Here is a 14,190-nt window from a genome sequence, read left to right as displayed (position 1 = left end):
TACCATTGTTAAGAACACAAAGCACTTCCCTATGATGATCGGTGGCACAGTGGTGCAGCTGGAGTTGCTGCCTCACAGCGCCAGAGACATGGGTTCGATCCTAACCACGGGTGCTGTCTTACGGAGTTTCTCCCCGTGAACACGTGGGTTTTCTCCGGGTGCTTCGGTTTCCTCCCACATTCCAAAGATGTCCAGGTTTGTAGTTAATTGGCTTCTGTAAATTGCTCCTAGTGTGTACGATGGAACTAGTGTACGGGGTGATCGCTGGTCAGTGTGGACTCGGTGGGCTGGAGGGCCTGTTTCTGCGCAGTTTCTCTTAAGAAAATCATGGTGTTTGGTTCTCCTCCAAGAACACTGCATAGCTGAGAACATATAAAGGTGAGGAAAAGTTGCAGTTTAGTCATTGACTCCTCAACGCTGTGACAACGTGTGAATTTTCAACTCCCGACTTCACCAGAATCTCATTTACACCTTCTTACAAATTCTCCCCCCAATCCCAGTGTCAGCAGTCACAATACAATTAACCATGAGCTTGTTTATAAAACACATGCCTGAACATTCTGCCAGCTCTGAGTTTATTGGGAGTGCATCTAAATGATTACCAAAGTGCCCTGTTAGTGTAGTCATATCAACTATGGATCATGGGGTTGAGAGTATGTGGAGGCCCCCACATGTGAGAGGGCAATGCTGGATCTAGTATTGGGAAATTGGGAAGGGCATGTTAATGAAGTGTGTGTGAAGGCGTCTTTTGGGACCAGTGACCACAGTTTGATTAGGTTTAAGAGAGTTATGTATAGGTACGGAGAATGTTCACGTGTTAAAATGCTCAAATGGGGTAAGGCCGACTTTGAGGGTATGAGAGAAGGTCTCGCTCAAGTTGACTGGAGCAGGTTATTGGATGGGAAAGGAACATTTTGGGATGGGATCCTTCTTCAGACTGATTGTGGAGGGGGGGGAACTGGAGGCGAGCAGAGACCAGGACAAATCAGGATCAACAACAGATGACCTCAGGCAGAGTTGTTCCCCAATAGGCCAATTGGTGACTATAATCACTGCCATATGGACCACGACCCATGTAACACGGCCAGGGAAATTGTGATTCTTACTTGTTCACTGACGCCCTGGCATAATGTTGCATTGGACACGATACAATCTATTTAAAGCATACTTTGTATTTTAATTTCTTATGAAGAGCTGTTCTCATTTATATTCTCTAGAGCTCACTGATAACCAACAGAAACTGATTTTGTATTTTATTCAGCTGTACAGCCCTGTGATACCCAGGCAATTAAGTCATCTGTATTTTAGGAAAACAGCAATGATTTTTTAATTAGCTCACTCAAGACACAAAATGCAAAGCTAAATGTTTTAATTAAAACTGGTCAAACACTTGGTTTGCCAATTCTTCAAGGGTGAACTCTGAAGAAAGTTCAATGCATTTGTGCATGAGAAAACACTAAACATGAACATTTTATGCACACGCACATACACATGTCTGTTACTGATATTTTGTAAAGAGGATAATTTCAATGTTACTATCAATTCACAATGTCATTTTAAGCCAGCCTCAATGTGGGACTGCAATTGATTCATGGAATCGTATAATCAATTCTAGGAGCAGAATTAGGCCATCGTCTACTCCTCCATTTATTCATGGCTGATCTATCTTTTCCTCTCAACCCCATGCTCCTGCCTTCTCCCCATAACCCCTGACAGCAGCACTAATCAAGAATCTCTCAATCTCTGTATCTGTAAAAATATCCATTGACTTGGCCACTACAGCCTTCTTTGGCAAACAATTCCACAGATTCACCACCCTCTGACTAAATAAATGTCACCTCATCTCTTTTGCTAAAGGTACATCCTTTTATTGTGAGGCTGTGCCCTCTGGACCTAGACTCCCCCACTACTAAAAACACCTTCTCCACATCCACTCTATCCAGTCTTTTCATTATTTGGTGGGTTTCAATGAGGCACCCCCCTCATCTTTCTAAACACCAGCGAGTGCAGGCCCATTGCCGTCAAAGGCTTATCATACATCATTCCAGGGATCACTCTCTTGCAACTGGAAACATCCTCTCCACGTCCACTCTATTCAGGCTTTTCTCTATTCGGTAAGTTTCCCCCTCAGCTCGAATCACCACAGCTTGATAAGGTCATTCAGCCCATTGATCCCATGCTAGCTCCTGGTTAAAGCAATGCCAACGGTCCCATTAGCCTGGCATTTCATCCCAAATTATTCACTCTCAAGTGCAATTCAGTTCTCTTTTGAAAGCGTTATACTTGGCTTCTACCGGCTCAATAGACAATGTATTTTAGATACTAACGAGGGATGATAGAGTTGCTGCCTGCCTGGCCAGTGACCTGGGTTCAATCCCCACATTGGAGGCTCTGTCTGTGTGGAGTTTGCATGTCCTCCTTGTGACTGCATGAGGTTTCTCCCGATGCCCCGGTTTCCTCCCACAGTCGTGCGGGTTGTAATTGTAATTGTAATTGCTGCTTTACATAGCTGCTAGTTTTAGGAATGCTGAAGGATCTTCCCAACCTGAAACGTCACTGATCCATGTTCTCCAGAGATACTGCCTGACCTGCTGAGTTATTCCAGCACATTGGGTCCTTTTGTGTAAACCAGCATCTCCGGTTGCTTGTCTCAACTGGTTGTAGCAGAGTCTGGTCTCACAGTGGTGCAGCGGTAGAATTGCTGCCTCACAGCGTCTGAGACCCGAGTTCGATCCTGACTACGGGCGCTATCTGTACGGAGTCTGTACGTTCTCCTTGTGACCTCTGTGGGTTTTCTCCAGGTGCTCTGGTTTCCTCCCAGACTCCAAAGACATACAGGTCTGTAGATTAATTTGGTTTTGGTAAAAATTGTAAATTGTCCCTCGTGTGTAGGATAGTGCTCGTATAGGGTGATCATTGGTCTGCGCGAACTCGGTGGGCCGAAGAGCCTCTTTCCACACTGTACCTCTAAACTAAAACTAAATTAAAGGGATTGGCCAACATAAGCCATTGCAGGCTTTGTGTTAGCCAGTCTGAAGAAGGGTCCCAACCCAAAACGCCGTCTAATAAAATGGCCTACCCCAGCCCAAAACGTCATCTACCGAAGGGTTTCGGCCTGAAACGTTGCATATTTCCTTCGCTCCATAGATGCTGCTACACCCGCTGAGTTTCTCCAGCTTTTTTGTGTAAACTTCGATTCTCCAGCATCTGCAGTTCCTTCTTAAACACGTCATCTATCCATGTTCTCCAGAGATGCTGCCTGATCGCTGAGTTAATCCAGAACCTTGTGTTTATCTTCGGCAGAGACTGTCATCTGGAGATGAGCTTTGGTTCCTACTGAAAGATTCACTCATATTTCCTTGCCCACAATGGGGTGGCAAGGTGGTGCAGCAGTAGAGTTGCTGGTCCGATCCTGACTCCGGGTGCTATGTGCTGTCTCAATGGAGTTTGTACGTTCTCCCTGTGACCGCGAATGTTTCCTCCGGGTGCTCCGGTTTCCTGCCACACTCCAAAGATACAACGGTTTGTAGATTATTTGGCTTTGGTAAAAATGGAAAATTTCCCCTGGTATGTAGGATAGTGTTAGTGCATGGGGATCGCTGGTTGGCCTGGACTCGGTGGGCCGAAAGGGCCTGTTTCCGTGCTGGGTATCTAAACTAAATACGAACCAATGAAAGAATCATTAGTCTTGTTTCCATACTTCACTTCAGAAGCAATGTCGGGAGCCGGGGACAAAGCGTGGTGCTCTATGTTTGGTTTGTGTTGGATCAAAGTGAATTGTTCTGTCGTGTGGGTCAACGGCTTTGTAAACAAGTTCTAATCACAGCAGATGTACTTTAGAATTTATCTGTGACCACAATTTAACCTGGTGTCACTATTCTATCAACCTCAAACTCTCACAATGTAATCTTGAGTGGATGATGTGTGTATTTATTTCCTGGGATCAGAAGACACAGCCTATCAGAAAAAAATCTCCACACACACTGATCCAGAGGCGTAGCGATAGACTAGCTGTTGTGCAGCGCCAGACACCCAGGTTCAACCCTGACTCCAGGTGCTGTCTATACGGAGTATGCATGCTCTTCTTATGCCCGTGTGGCTTTTCTCCGGGTGCTTCCTCGCACATTCCAAAGACGTGCAGGTTTGTAGATGAGTTAGCTTCTGCAAAGATTGTCCCCAGTGTGATCTAGTGTATGGGGTGATCGGTGGGCCGAAAGGCCTGTTTCCACGTTGTATCTGTAAAATTAAAATTAAAAGTGGACCTGTGCTGGAGAGAATACTTCAAGGCTACGGAGAAAGGGCAAAGGAATGAAACTGATTGGACTAGCTCTATGTGAAGCAATCTTTGACGCAATGGACTAAATGTCCTCTTTGTACAATGGAACAGTTCTACATCTGCAAGTTGCATCGCAGGAGTGTTCTTGATAAAGACAGATACAAGAGACTTCTCGAGGTCGTCTGTCCATTTGCTTACAACCCAGTGGTATGAACGTTGATTTCTCTAATTTCAACTCCTGTATTCCTTTCCCCCCCCCCTCTCTCCCTCCCCCACTCTAGTTGTCCTCCTAGATCCACTGTTCTCATCCCTCTCATTATCACATCTTCCCCACCCAACAGTGGGCTCCTCCACCCTTCCTGAGGACATCTGTTGCCCTTTTCTCACCTCCAGACCCCCCCCCACCTCCCACCTTTACTTTCAGTCAGAAGAAGAGTTATGACCCAAAACGTCACCTATTCCTTCTCTCCAGAGATGCTGCTTGATCCGCTGAGTTACTCCAGCACTTTGTGTCTATCTTCGATATAAACCAGCATCTGCAGTTCCTTCCTACACCTTCCACAGATGATGTCTGACCTGCTGAGTTGCTCCAGATGTTTGTTTTTGCTCACTGCTATTAAACAAACAGTTATCAAGTTGTAAGATATTACAATTAGAACATGGAAAACTGCAGCACAGAACAGACCCTTCGGCCCAAATGTCTGTGCCAAGCATGATGCCAACTGATCTCTTCTGCTTGCTTTTCCCCCATATCCTTTGATTCTGTTAGTCCTAAGAGCTATATCCTTCAAAACATCCAGTGAATTGTCCTGCAGTGCCTACTATGGCAGAGAATTCCACAGATTCACAAATCTGTCCTAAATGACCTACCCCTTATTCTTAAACTGGGACCCCAGGTTCTGGACTCTCCCAACATCAGGAATATTTTTCCTGCATCTAGCCTGTCCAATCCATTAAGAATTTTTATATGTTTCTACAAGATCCCCTCATACTTCTAAATTCCAGTGCATACAAGCCCAGTCAATCCATTCTTTCATCATCCACACTATCACAATGTTTAAAAAACATTTGGACAGATACAGGAATAGGATAAATTTTGAGGGATATGGGCCAAGCACAGGCAGGTGGGACCAGTGGAGATGGGGCATGTTGGTCGGCATGGGGTAGTTGAGCCAAAAGGCCTGTTTCCATGCTGTATGACTATGTTTTACTGAGATGCTGCCTGACCCGCTGAGATCCTCCAGCACTTTGTGTCCTTTTGTGCATCTGCAGTTCTTTGTTTCCAGCTCCCCAGTCTAATTTCAAATGCCGGTTACCATTGCCATGGCGATGGGGCCTGTATTCTCATTACAGCATCTGGTACTTACCTTCAACTCGTGACAGGGTTGACCAGAGGCAGGAAGGATCAACTCATTAGTTGCTGCGGCTGTGAGATTTGCAATTTCCATGCCTTTCTCCTCCTTTTGAGAGTTTAGTTTAGAGATACAGCGCGGAAACAGACCCTTTGGCCCACTGAGCCCGCTATGACCAGCAATCCCCATACACTACACTGTCCTACACATTAGGGCAAATAAAAATGTTTACAAAAAAATTAACCTACATACCTGCATGTCTTTGAAGTGTGGGAGGAAACCGCAGCACCCAGAGAAAATCCACATGGTCACAGGGAGAACGTACAAACTCCGTACAGACAGCACCCGTAGTCAGGATTGAATGCGGATCTCTGGCGCTGTAAGGCAGCAACACTGCTGTGCCATCGTGCCACTACGAGAGGCTTGTGAAAGCTTTCCTATTTTCCCAAACTTGTGACTTAAATATTTGTTTTATTGCTGGTGTCATGTTTTGATCGATAACACTACTCTGATGCACCTTGGAAGATCCTGCCTAAAACTGGGATATAGTTGTGTACTCTAATATTGAATCCTTCTTGGACATGTTTGTTGTAAATATTTGTAATGGATTAGTGCCAGACTCTTAAGAAAATGTGGCAGAGTGACTGTTCAATTCCTCCCTTAAACAACAAAAGCAAGATTCAGTAGAGAGGTGTAGGAAGGAACTGCAGATGCTGGTTTATATCGAAGATAGACACAAAATGCTGGAGTAACTCCTCCACACAGAGTGAGGCCACATGCAAATTGGAGGAACAGCAACTCTTATTTCACTTGGGCAACTTACAACCCAGCAGTATGAATATTGATTTCTCTAATTTAAAGTAACCCTTGCATTCCCTCTCTCTCCATCCCTCCCCCACCCTAGTCGTTCTGCTAGCAGTGGGGCCAAACTTTTAAGAAGAAGGATTGGAATTCCAAAACGCCCTTTGAAACCCTTCCATGGCATGACTAAGCATGGAAGTGTGGTTATGGTCTTAAAAGGAGACACTTTGCTGTCATTTTGTTGCATGAGATGGAAAGCAATTGAAATGAAATGGCAGTGATCCATTGTATAGTTTCCCAAAGAACCAGGCCCATTATACAGAGCACCTCTTTGCTACTGTCAAGTAACAAAAACACCAAAGAGGTTCTTGGAATATTTTTTTGGGGGGAAAACATATACTTCACACTAATGAAAGTATCTGTGAATAAAGAACTCCCCTCCCTTATACAGTGGCAAAACACTGATCGACAGTGGAAACTGGAAATACTCAACAGGGCAGGCAGCATCTGCAGAGAGAGAAAGGGGGTTGATGTTTCAAGTCAATCAGTTTATGATTAGAGGTAAAGTTGAAGAAGTGATGGTTCAGGTATTTCTTTAGTTCATTATTATTATTGTCATTGGACTGAGGTACAATAAAAAGCTTTTGTTGCGTGCTATCCAGTCAGCGGAAAGACTATACATGATCATAATCAAGCTGTCCACAGAGTACAGATATGTGGTAAAGGAAATAACATTTAGTGTAAAATAAAGTCCAGTAAAAAAGTCTGATTAAAGATAGTCCAACGGTCTCCAATGAGATAGATGGGAGGTCAGGACCGCTCTCTAGTTGGTGATGGGATGGTTCAGTTGCGTGATAACAGCTGGGAAGAAACTTCCCTGAATCTGGAGGTGTGAGTTTTCACACTTCTGTACCTCTTGCCTGATGGGAGAGGGGAGAAGATGGAGTATCCATGGAGATTGAACTTGCCTCTCTGGCGCAGTGAGGCAACAGATCTACCCCTGCCCCACTGTGCCGCCCCTGTGTTTGGTGACATGCCGAATCTCTCAAAAGTTGAATTGTACCATTCCAGAAATTGAGTTTAGTAATTCCACTTGGTATCGATCTAACACTGTGAAGTTTCTGGGAATATTTCCCTGGGAGTTGCAAGGCATCCGTAATTAATTACAATTGATCACATCGCTGGTATGCAACTTTGATTGCAGGCCTGTGTAATTTGGAAAAATTTGAATCAGCAAACTTCCTCAAAGCTTGCCCCAGTCTCTCTGCCTGTTGGTTGTCATCAATCTGATTGCCCAGGTGTTTGAACAATCTGCCTACAGTACATAGATTAATAACCTTCTAAGCTGTGTCAGTTCTTCTATGTGGAAAAGTATGTTGTATTACCCATTACATAAAAAAATAATTGGAATTATAAGGTGTTTTTCATGACCTCGTGATGTCCTCTATTGTTTCACACAGAACAGTGCAGCACGAAAACAGGCCCTTCGGCCCACAATAGATAGCTGGTATAGCTGCTGCCAGAGATCCAGGTTCAACCCGCTGAGTTACACCAACACTTTGTGTCCATATTAGGTATAAACCAGCGTCTGCAGTTCTTTATTTCTACATTTTGGTTCATCTCAACAGTGGGAATCCGATACGTTCCTAAATGTGACTGGGTTTGTGGTAGTAGTGTAACGCAGGGCTCTAATCAGCCTATCCCCTGCACCAGCTCCATGGAGATCAAACATCTGTCCTATTCTCCCACTCAGTTTCCGACTCTGTTTCCGCCAACCCTTTATGCAGCAAACTCCACATCCACACAGTGCTCTGGTTAAGAAAGAACATTTATTTACACCCCCCCCAGTATCTTCATGGAAGAGCAAAAGGTTTAAATCAATTCAATGATATTTAATTATCACATGTACCTAGGTACAATTGAATGCTTTGCTTAGCGCACAATCCAGTAAAATCATACAGCAGACCTCACCTCGGCAGTACACAAGTGTTGCCATGTTTCTGGCGCCGACAATGTTACAAAAGTTCACTGAACAGTCCTGTAATATGTTATTTGAACCAACCCCAGCTAAAGAATGTAGAAACAAGGGCCCCGACCCAAAACGTCACCGTTCCATGTTCTCCATAGACGCTGCCTGACATGCAGAGTTTTTCCAACGTTTTGGGTCGTTTTTGGAAACCAGCTATCGAGTCTTTCGGCCCGACTTGCCCATGCTGACCTATGTGCCCCACCTTCCTAAGACCCACCTGCCTGAGTTTGGTCCATATCCCTCTAAACAATTCCTATCCATGTTCCTATCCATGAGTCTAATGACGGAGCAGACTCGATGAATCGAGTGGCCTAATTCTGCTCCTGTGTCCTATGAAGTTAATATCAGGTCTCAACTCTCTCGTGCTTGTTCCCCATGGCCCTCAATTCATGATCTCTCCTTTAAATATCTCCAGTGATCTGTCATCCTCCATCATAGAGGATCCCATTGATTCTCCACCCACACATTGAGTGAGTTACAACAGTAGATATTGAATGCAGTGCTGTGATAATCTTGTTGATCCAAGACCCAGCTCAGGTACAGCGCTGCAGCTGACAGTGCTCTTACAAATAGTCCAAAAGCTTGATTTCATGACTTAATGATGGTTCGAATCCCACCAGAGCAGTTTAGGGTTTTAAATTTGGTTAATTAAATACATTTCAAATAAAAAGCTTGGCTCAGTGATGTTGCTCGTAAAACTAGTGGATTATTGTTAAAAACCCATCTGTTTCTCTAATGTCCTTAGAGGGAGGAAAATTTGCCGCTCTATCTCAGACTGATTTGCACACTACTGATCATGTGTCTGATGTTAATTTTAGCTTGAAGATAGACATATCTTGTAGATGGGCAAGATAGACACACAAAGATGGAGTAACTCAGCGGGTCAGGCAGTGTCTCTGGAGAGATGAAATAGCTGACATTTTAGGTTGAGACACTTCTTCAGACTGAGTCAGAGGAGAGGGAAAAGAGAGATATAGAAGGTACATAGAACAAATGAATGAAAAATATGCAAAATGCAACGATGATCAAGGAAAAGTGAAGTCCACAATGATTCATTGTTGGCTGTGGGGTAGGTGATAACGAGGAATACCGACAGTGAAACTCACAGGATGACAGTGAATCTAGTACGATGACTCGTGTGGGGGAGGGGTGGAGATAGAGGTGAATGCAAGGGTTTACTTGAAGCTAGAGAAATCAATAATACCACTGGGGTGAAAGCTGCCCAGGCAAAATATGTGGTTCTGTTCCTCCAATTTGCGTTTGGCCTCACTCTGACAGTGGAGGAGACCGAGGACAGAAAGGTTAGTATGGAAATAGGAAGGGGAATTAAAGTGTTTGGCAACTGGGAGATCGCGTAGGCCAAGGCGGACTGAGCGAAGGTGTTCAGTGGAACGATCCCGAAACGTCACCCATCCCTTCTCTCCAGAGATGATGCCCGTCCCGCTGAGTTGCTCCAGCTTTTTGTGTCTATGAACGATCCTCCCTCCAGTCTGCGCTTGGTCTCGCCGATATATAGGAGTCCATATTTGGAACAGATGTTGGTCGGTGGGGGCAAATTGAGCCGAAGGGGCTGTTTACATGCTGTATGAATATGACACAAAGAAGTGAAGTTGTCAAAGTTAGTCAGAGCAATTAGAAAATAATTTTGTAAGAAAATGAAGACGGATGCTTTGAGTTCTTATATCATATCACCTGTGTCTACTTTGCTGAGACTTGCCCTTTGGAATCTTTTTTCAAAAAAACAAGCCATAACGTTAATAAATTTGTTCAATAGACAACGATATTTAACTGAAAGGCCTCGGGCAAAGGCTTAGAATAAACATAAAATATGACTATATCCATCACCAGCATCCTACAAGAATTGCTTTTTAATTCTGTATTTAAAATCATAATTTCATTGCAAGATCAAACAAACTCGTAGACTAACAGGAGTCATTCCACTTTTAATCTATTAACTGTAATAAAAATTCCTGGGAGTCTTATCGCTGCTGACAGCCCAGGATTAATGTCACATTTCAGACTGATTTGGCGGATTTGTTAACATTTTAGTTTAGTTTTGAGATGCAGCATGGAGTCAAGAATGAAGTCAAGAGTGTTTTATTGTCTCATGTCCCGAAACGGAGCAAGGAAATTCTTGCTTTCTTACTGTGCAGCCCCACAATTATTCATCATTTAGCAGTTTGGAGAAAAAAAACATTTAGTTTACATGTATCTGAGTTTACAGTTGCCCGAAGAAAGGGAGTTGCAGTTGAATGGGGAGATGGTTTTAATTGATTGCCGTGAAGCGTTAGTGATCGCAGTGACTGCTGTTGTGGGCCGTCAGCCCATTGTTCCTGATCCTCTGGTCAGCAGTTCCTGTCTACCCGTTGAGTTGATTTGCTGAAGAGTGAGCGGATCGGTGGTGCCATGCTTGCTAAGCCAACCGCGCGCCTCCTCCCCTTCGCTGGACCTCAGTGGAGCCTCACTAAATGCATTGGCGTTCCACTCGGCAGCCTTTTTGTCCCATATTCCCAGAGTCAGCGCAAACTCCAGACCTTTATCTCAACGGCCCCACTGACGTGAATACAATGGATCCGATTGTGGCCCGTTTTCAACTTCCACCCACCACTTTCTGCCTCAGAGTCCCGCGTAAAAATGAAGTTATGTAGACTTTACTTTGAACTTTAGAGAGACAGTACGGAAACAGGCCCTTCGGCTCACCGATTCTGCACTATTATTGTCTATTGCACTAAACATTATTCAATTTATCCTGTATCTGAACACTGTGATGGCCCAATTTTAATCATATATGGTCCTTCCACTGACTAGATAGCACGCATCAAAAGAAGCTGTACATCGATACACGTGTCAATAGACTAAACTAAACTAAACCAAACATGCTGGAGTAGCTAGGCGGGTCAGCAGCATCTCTAGACACAAGGAATAGGTGTCGAAATCCTTCATCAGACCTAATCCTTCTCTCTAGAGATGCTGCCTGACCCGCTGGGTTACTGCAGCATTTTGTGACTATCTTCGGTGTAAACCAGCATCTGCAGTTCCTTCTTACACTTCATCAACTAAACTAAACTAAACGTACTATACTGGGAATAAAGTATTGGATTATATCTTAATAAGAACAGGAATGAATAGTTTGCAAGGCTCGCTTCCTCCTCCAATAGATTAATGTTTGTAGAAACTGCCGACCAGAATTGTCACTGTCATCATCCCTCTCTTGTTCCACCACCTCTCTATTACCATTCACACAAAGCTGCCGTGTCAGCAGATATCCACCGTTTTTAAGCCCACTGCTTGCTTTGGAGACGAGATTAGTTCCTCTCGTTCCATGCTATTATCGCCTGGGCTACAACACTGGCTAAAATTTATGTACCCGGACTGCTTGCAGTTCGAGCTCATTTGAGGGGCATTGGTTTGGCAGAAATGCATCGGCATCTGGAGAATTCAAACAAGCATTTTTCTATTGCGTCAACTCTCAGCATTTGAGTGGCTCCAACAAAAAAGCTTCACTGTGCAACTTTGCTTTCAACATTAGTGCAGCCTCTCTCCTGCTTGGCATCCACCAAACGCAAGAGGATTGACTGCCATCAGAACTAATAACATTATATAGTTGCGGGATCACTTTGACTCGACATCAGGGGGAATGAGAGGAGGAAAGCTCTATACAGGGAAGATTAAAGGTATCGGTGTCTTACAGTGTGTGAATTCTATAGTCACCTGCACCAAACCGATTAATGTTTAATAATATGCTACAATGTACCTGCTGAGTGAATAATAACCACTTATGTGCACTTGTTTACTGGCAGTGAGGATGGGGGACACTGGATATCCATTGTGTATATTTGTCTACCCTTGGCTGCGAAAGGATTTTTGTGAATTGTGTAGCAATTTTGTGAGGTTTGGTTTGCTGTAACTTTGAGTAAATATCGCTTGTTCGAAAGACAGAGTGGTGCAGCGGTAGTGTTGCTGCCTTACAGCACCAGAGACCCGGGTTTAATCCTGACTATGGGTGTTGTCTGTACAGAGTTTGTACGTTCTCCCCGTGACCTGCATGGATTTTCTCCAGGGTGCTCCAGTTTCCTCCCTCACTCCAAAGACATACAGATTTGTAGATTAATTGGCTTTTGTAAAATTGTAAATTGTCCCTAGTGTGTAGGATAGTGTTGGTGTATGGGGATCGCTGGTCGGCATGGACTCTGTGGGCCGAAGGGCTTATTTCCACATTGTGTCTCTAAAGCTTAAAATCCAAAGTCACTGTAATGATTAGAGGTGTTGCCTTTTACATAATAACTGCACCTCTTTTAAAACAACGTATTATGTAGGGTTCAGGGAGTGAATGTGGTTGGACATTGATTGAATGATCTGTCTCCTTGCAGAAATCCGGGCGCAGTTAGTGGAGCAGCTGAAATGCCTGGAGCAACAGACGGAGATGCGGGTTCAACTCCTCCAGGACCTCCAGGATTTTTTCCGCAAGAAGTCGGAGATTGAAATGGAGTATTCCCGGAATTTGGAGAAGCTGGCTGAGCGCTTCATGGCGAAAACACGCAGCACTAAAGACCATCAACAGTACAAGTAAGGCTCTCCCCTTGTGCACGCACCGCTTCATCTATGCTTACTGTTGCAACTGATGGATTACTGAGTTGTCAGTCAGTATTGTTTAACATCATGAAGCAGCTGTGATGGGTTCAGTTTGCAGCTTTCTAAAACTATCTCCCTTCAGTAAATCATATCAAATAGCTAGATGCAGGAAACATGTTCCTGATGTCGGGGGAGTCCAGAACCAGTGACCACAGTTTAAGAATATGGGGTAGGCCATTTAGAACTGAGATGAGGACAAAAACTTTTTCACACAGAGAGTTGTGAATTTGTGGAATTCTCTGCCCCAGAAGGCAGTGGAGGCCGATTCACTGGATGCATTCAAAAGAGAGTTAGATAGAGCTCTTAGGGCTAGCGGAATCAAGAGATGTGGGGGAGAAAGGCAGGAACGGGGGTACTGATTGTGGAAGATCAGCCATGATCACATTAAATGGTGGTGCTGGCTCGAGGGCCCCAATGACCTACTCTTGCAGCTATTGTCTATGTCTATGTCTGATTTAGAGGCATAGATGGGGCAGAGAATCTGAACCTTTCTCCCCCCTCCAAGGTGGAAATGCCAAAGACGAGAGGGCGTAGCTTTAAGATGAGAGAGGGGAAAGTTTAATGGAGACGTGCAGGGCAGGTTTTTCCCACCGAGGGTGGTGGCGGCCTGGGAACTCATTGGGGTGGTAGTGGAGGCAGATATGATCATGGTGTTAAGAGACTTTTGGGCAGGCACATGGATATAGTGAGGGTACAGAGGGATATGGATCACGTGCAGGCAGATGAGATTAGTCCATCTTGCCTTCATGTTCGGCGTGAAAATTACGGGCTTGTAACTGTGCTGTACTGTTCTATGTTCAATGTTGTATAAGAAAGAAATGTTATGTTATGATTCCACATAGCCAGGCCAGTGAGCAATTTATGGAATCTGCTGGATTAATTTCATCTGCTGATTGCTCGGAAGCAGATGATTGTGTAGTGGAAAACTTGAACTTTTAGTGTGTGCGGGAGTTTTGCCAGATAAACATTCATTGAGTCATTTGAATAATTAATCACGATTGTTCATCCGCTGAAGTAGCTGCAACGACGAACAGACTCTCAATAAATTACATCTTTGAAGACCTTACCAGGTAGGATAACGTAGAACTAGTGTGAACGGG

General features: G+C 44.3%; 1 protein-coding gene across 1 annotated transcript in view; it reads left to right on the top strand.

Moving 5' to 3' along the window:
• The window catches only part of LOC129706383 (SLIT-ROBO Rho GTPase-activating protein 1-like), a 150,128-nt gene that overhangs the window by 45,099 nt on the left and 90,839 nt on the right, over positions 1-14,190 (top strand). The window contains 1 exon segment of the mRNA XM_055650661.1: positions 12,829-13,024. Coding sequence (XP_055506636.1) covers positions 12,829-13,024 — 196 coding nt within the window.

The sequence above is a fragment of the Leucoraja erinacea genome, chromosome 19, assembly GCF_028641065.1.
Source record: "Leucoraja erinacea ecotype New England chromosome 19, Leri_hhj_1, whole genome shotgun sequence".
Classification (NCBI taxonomy): domain Eukaryota; kingdom Metazoa; phylum Chordata; class Chondrichthyes; order Rajiformes; family Rajidae; genus Leucoraja; species Leucoraja erinaceus.
Note: the sequence above shows the minus strand (reverse complement) of the source record. Positions and strands in the feature narration are given on the sequence as shown.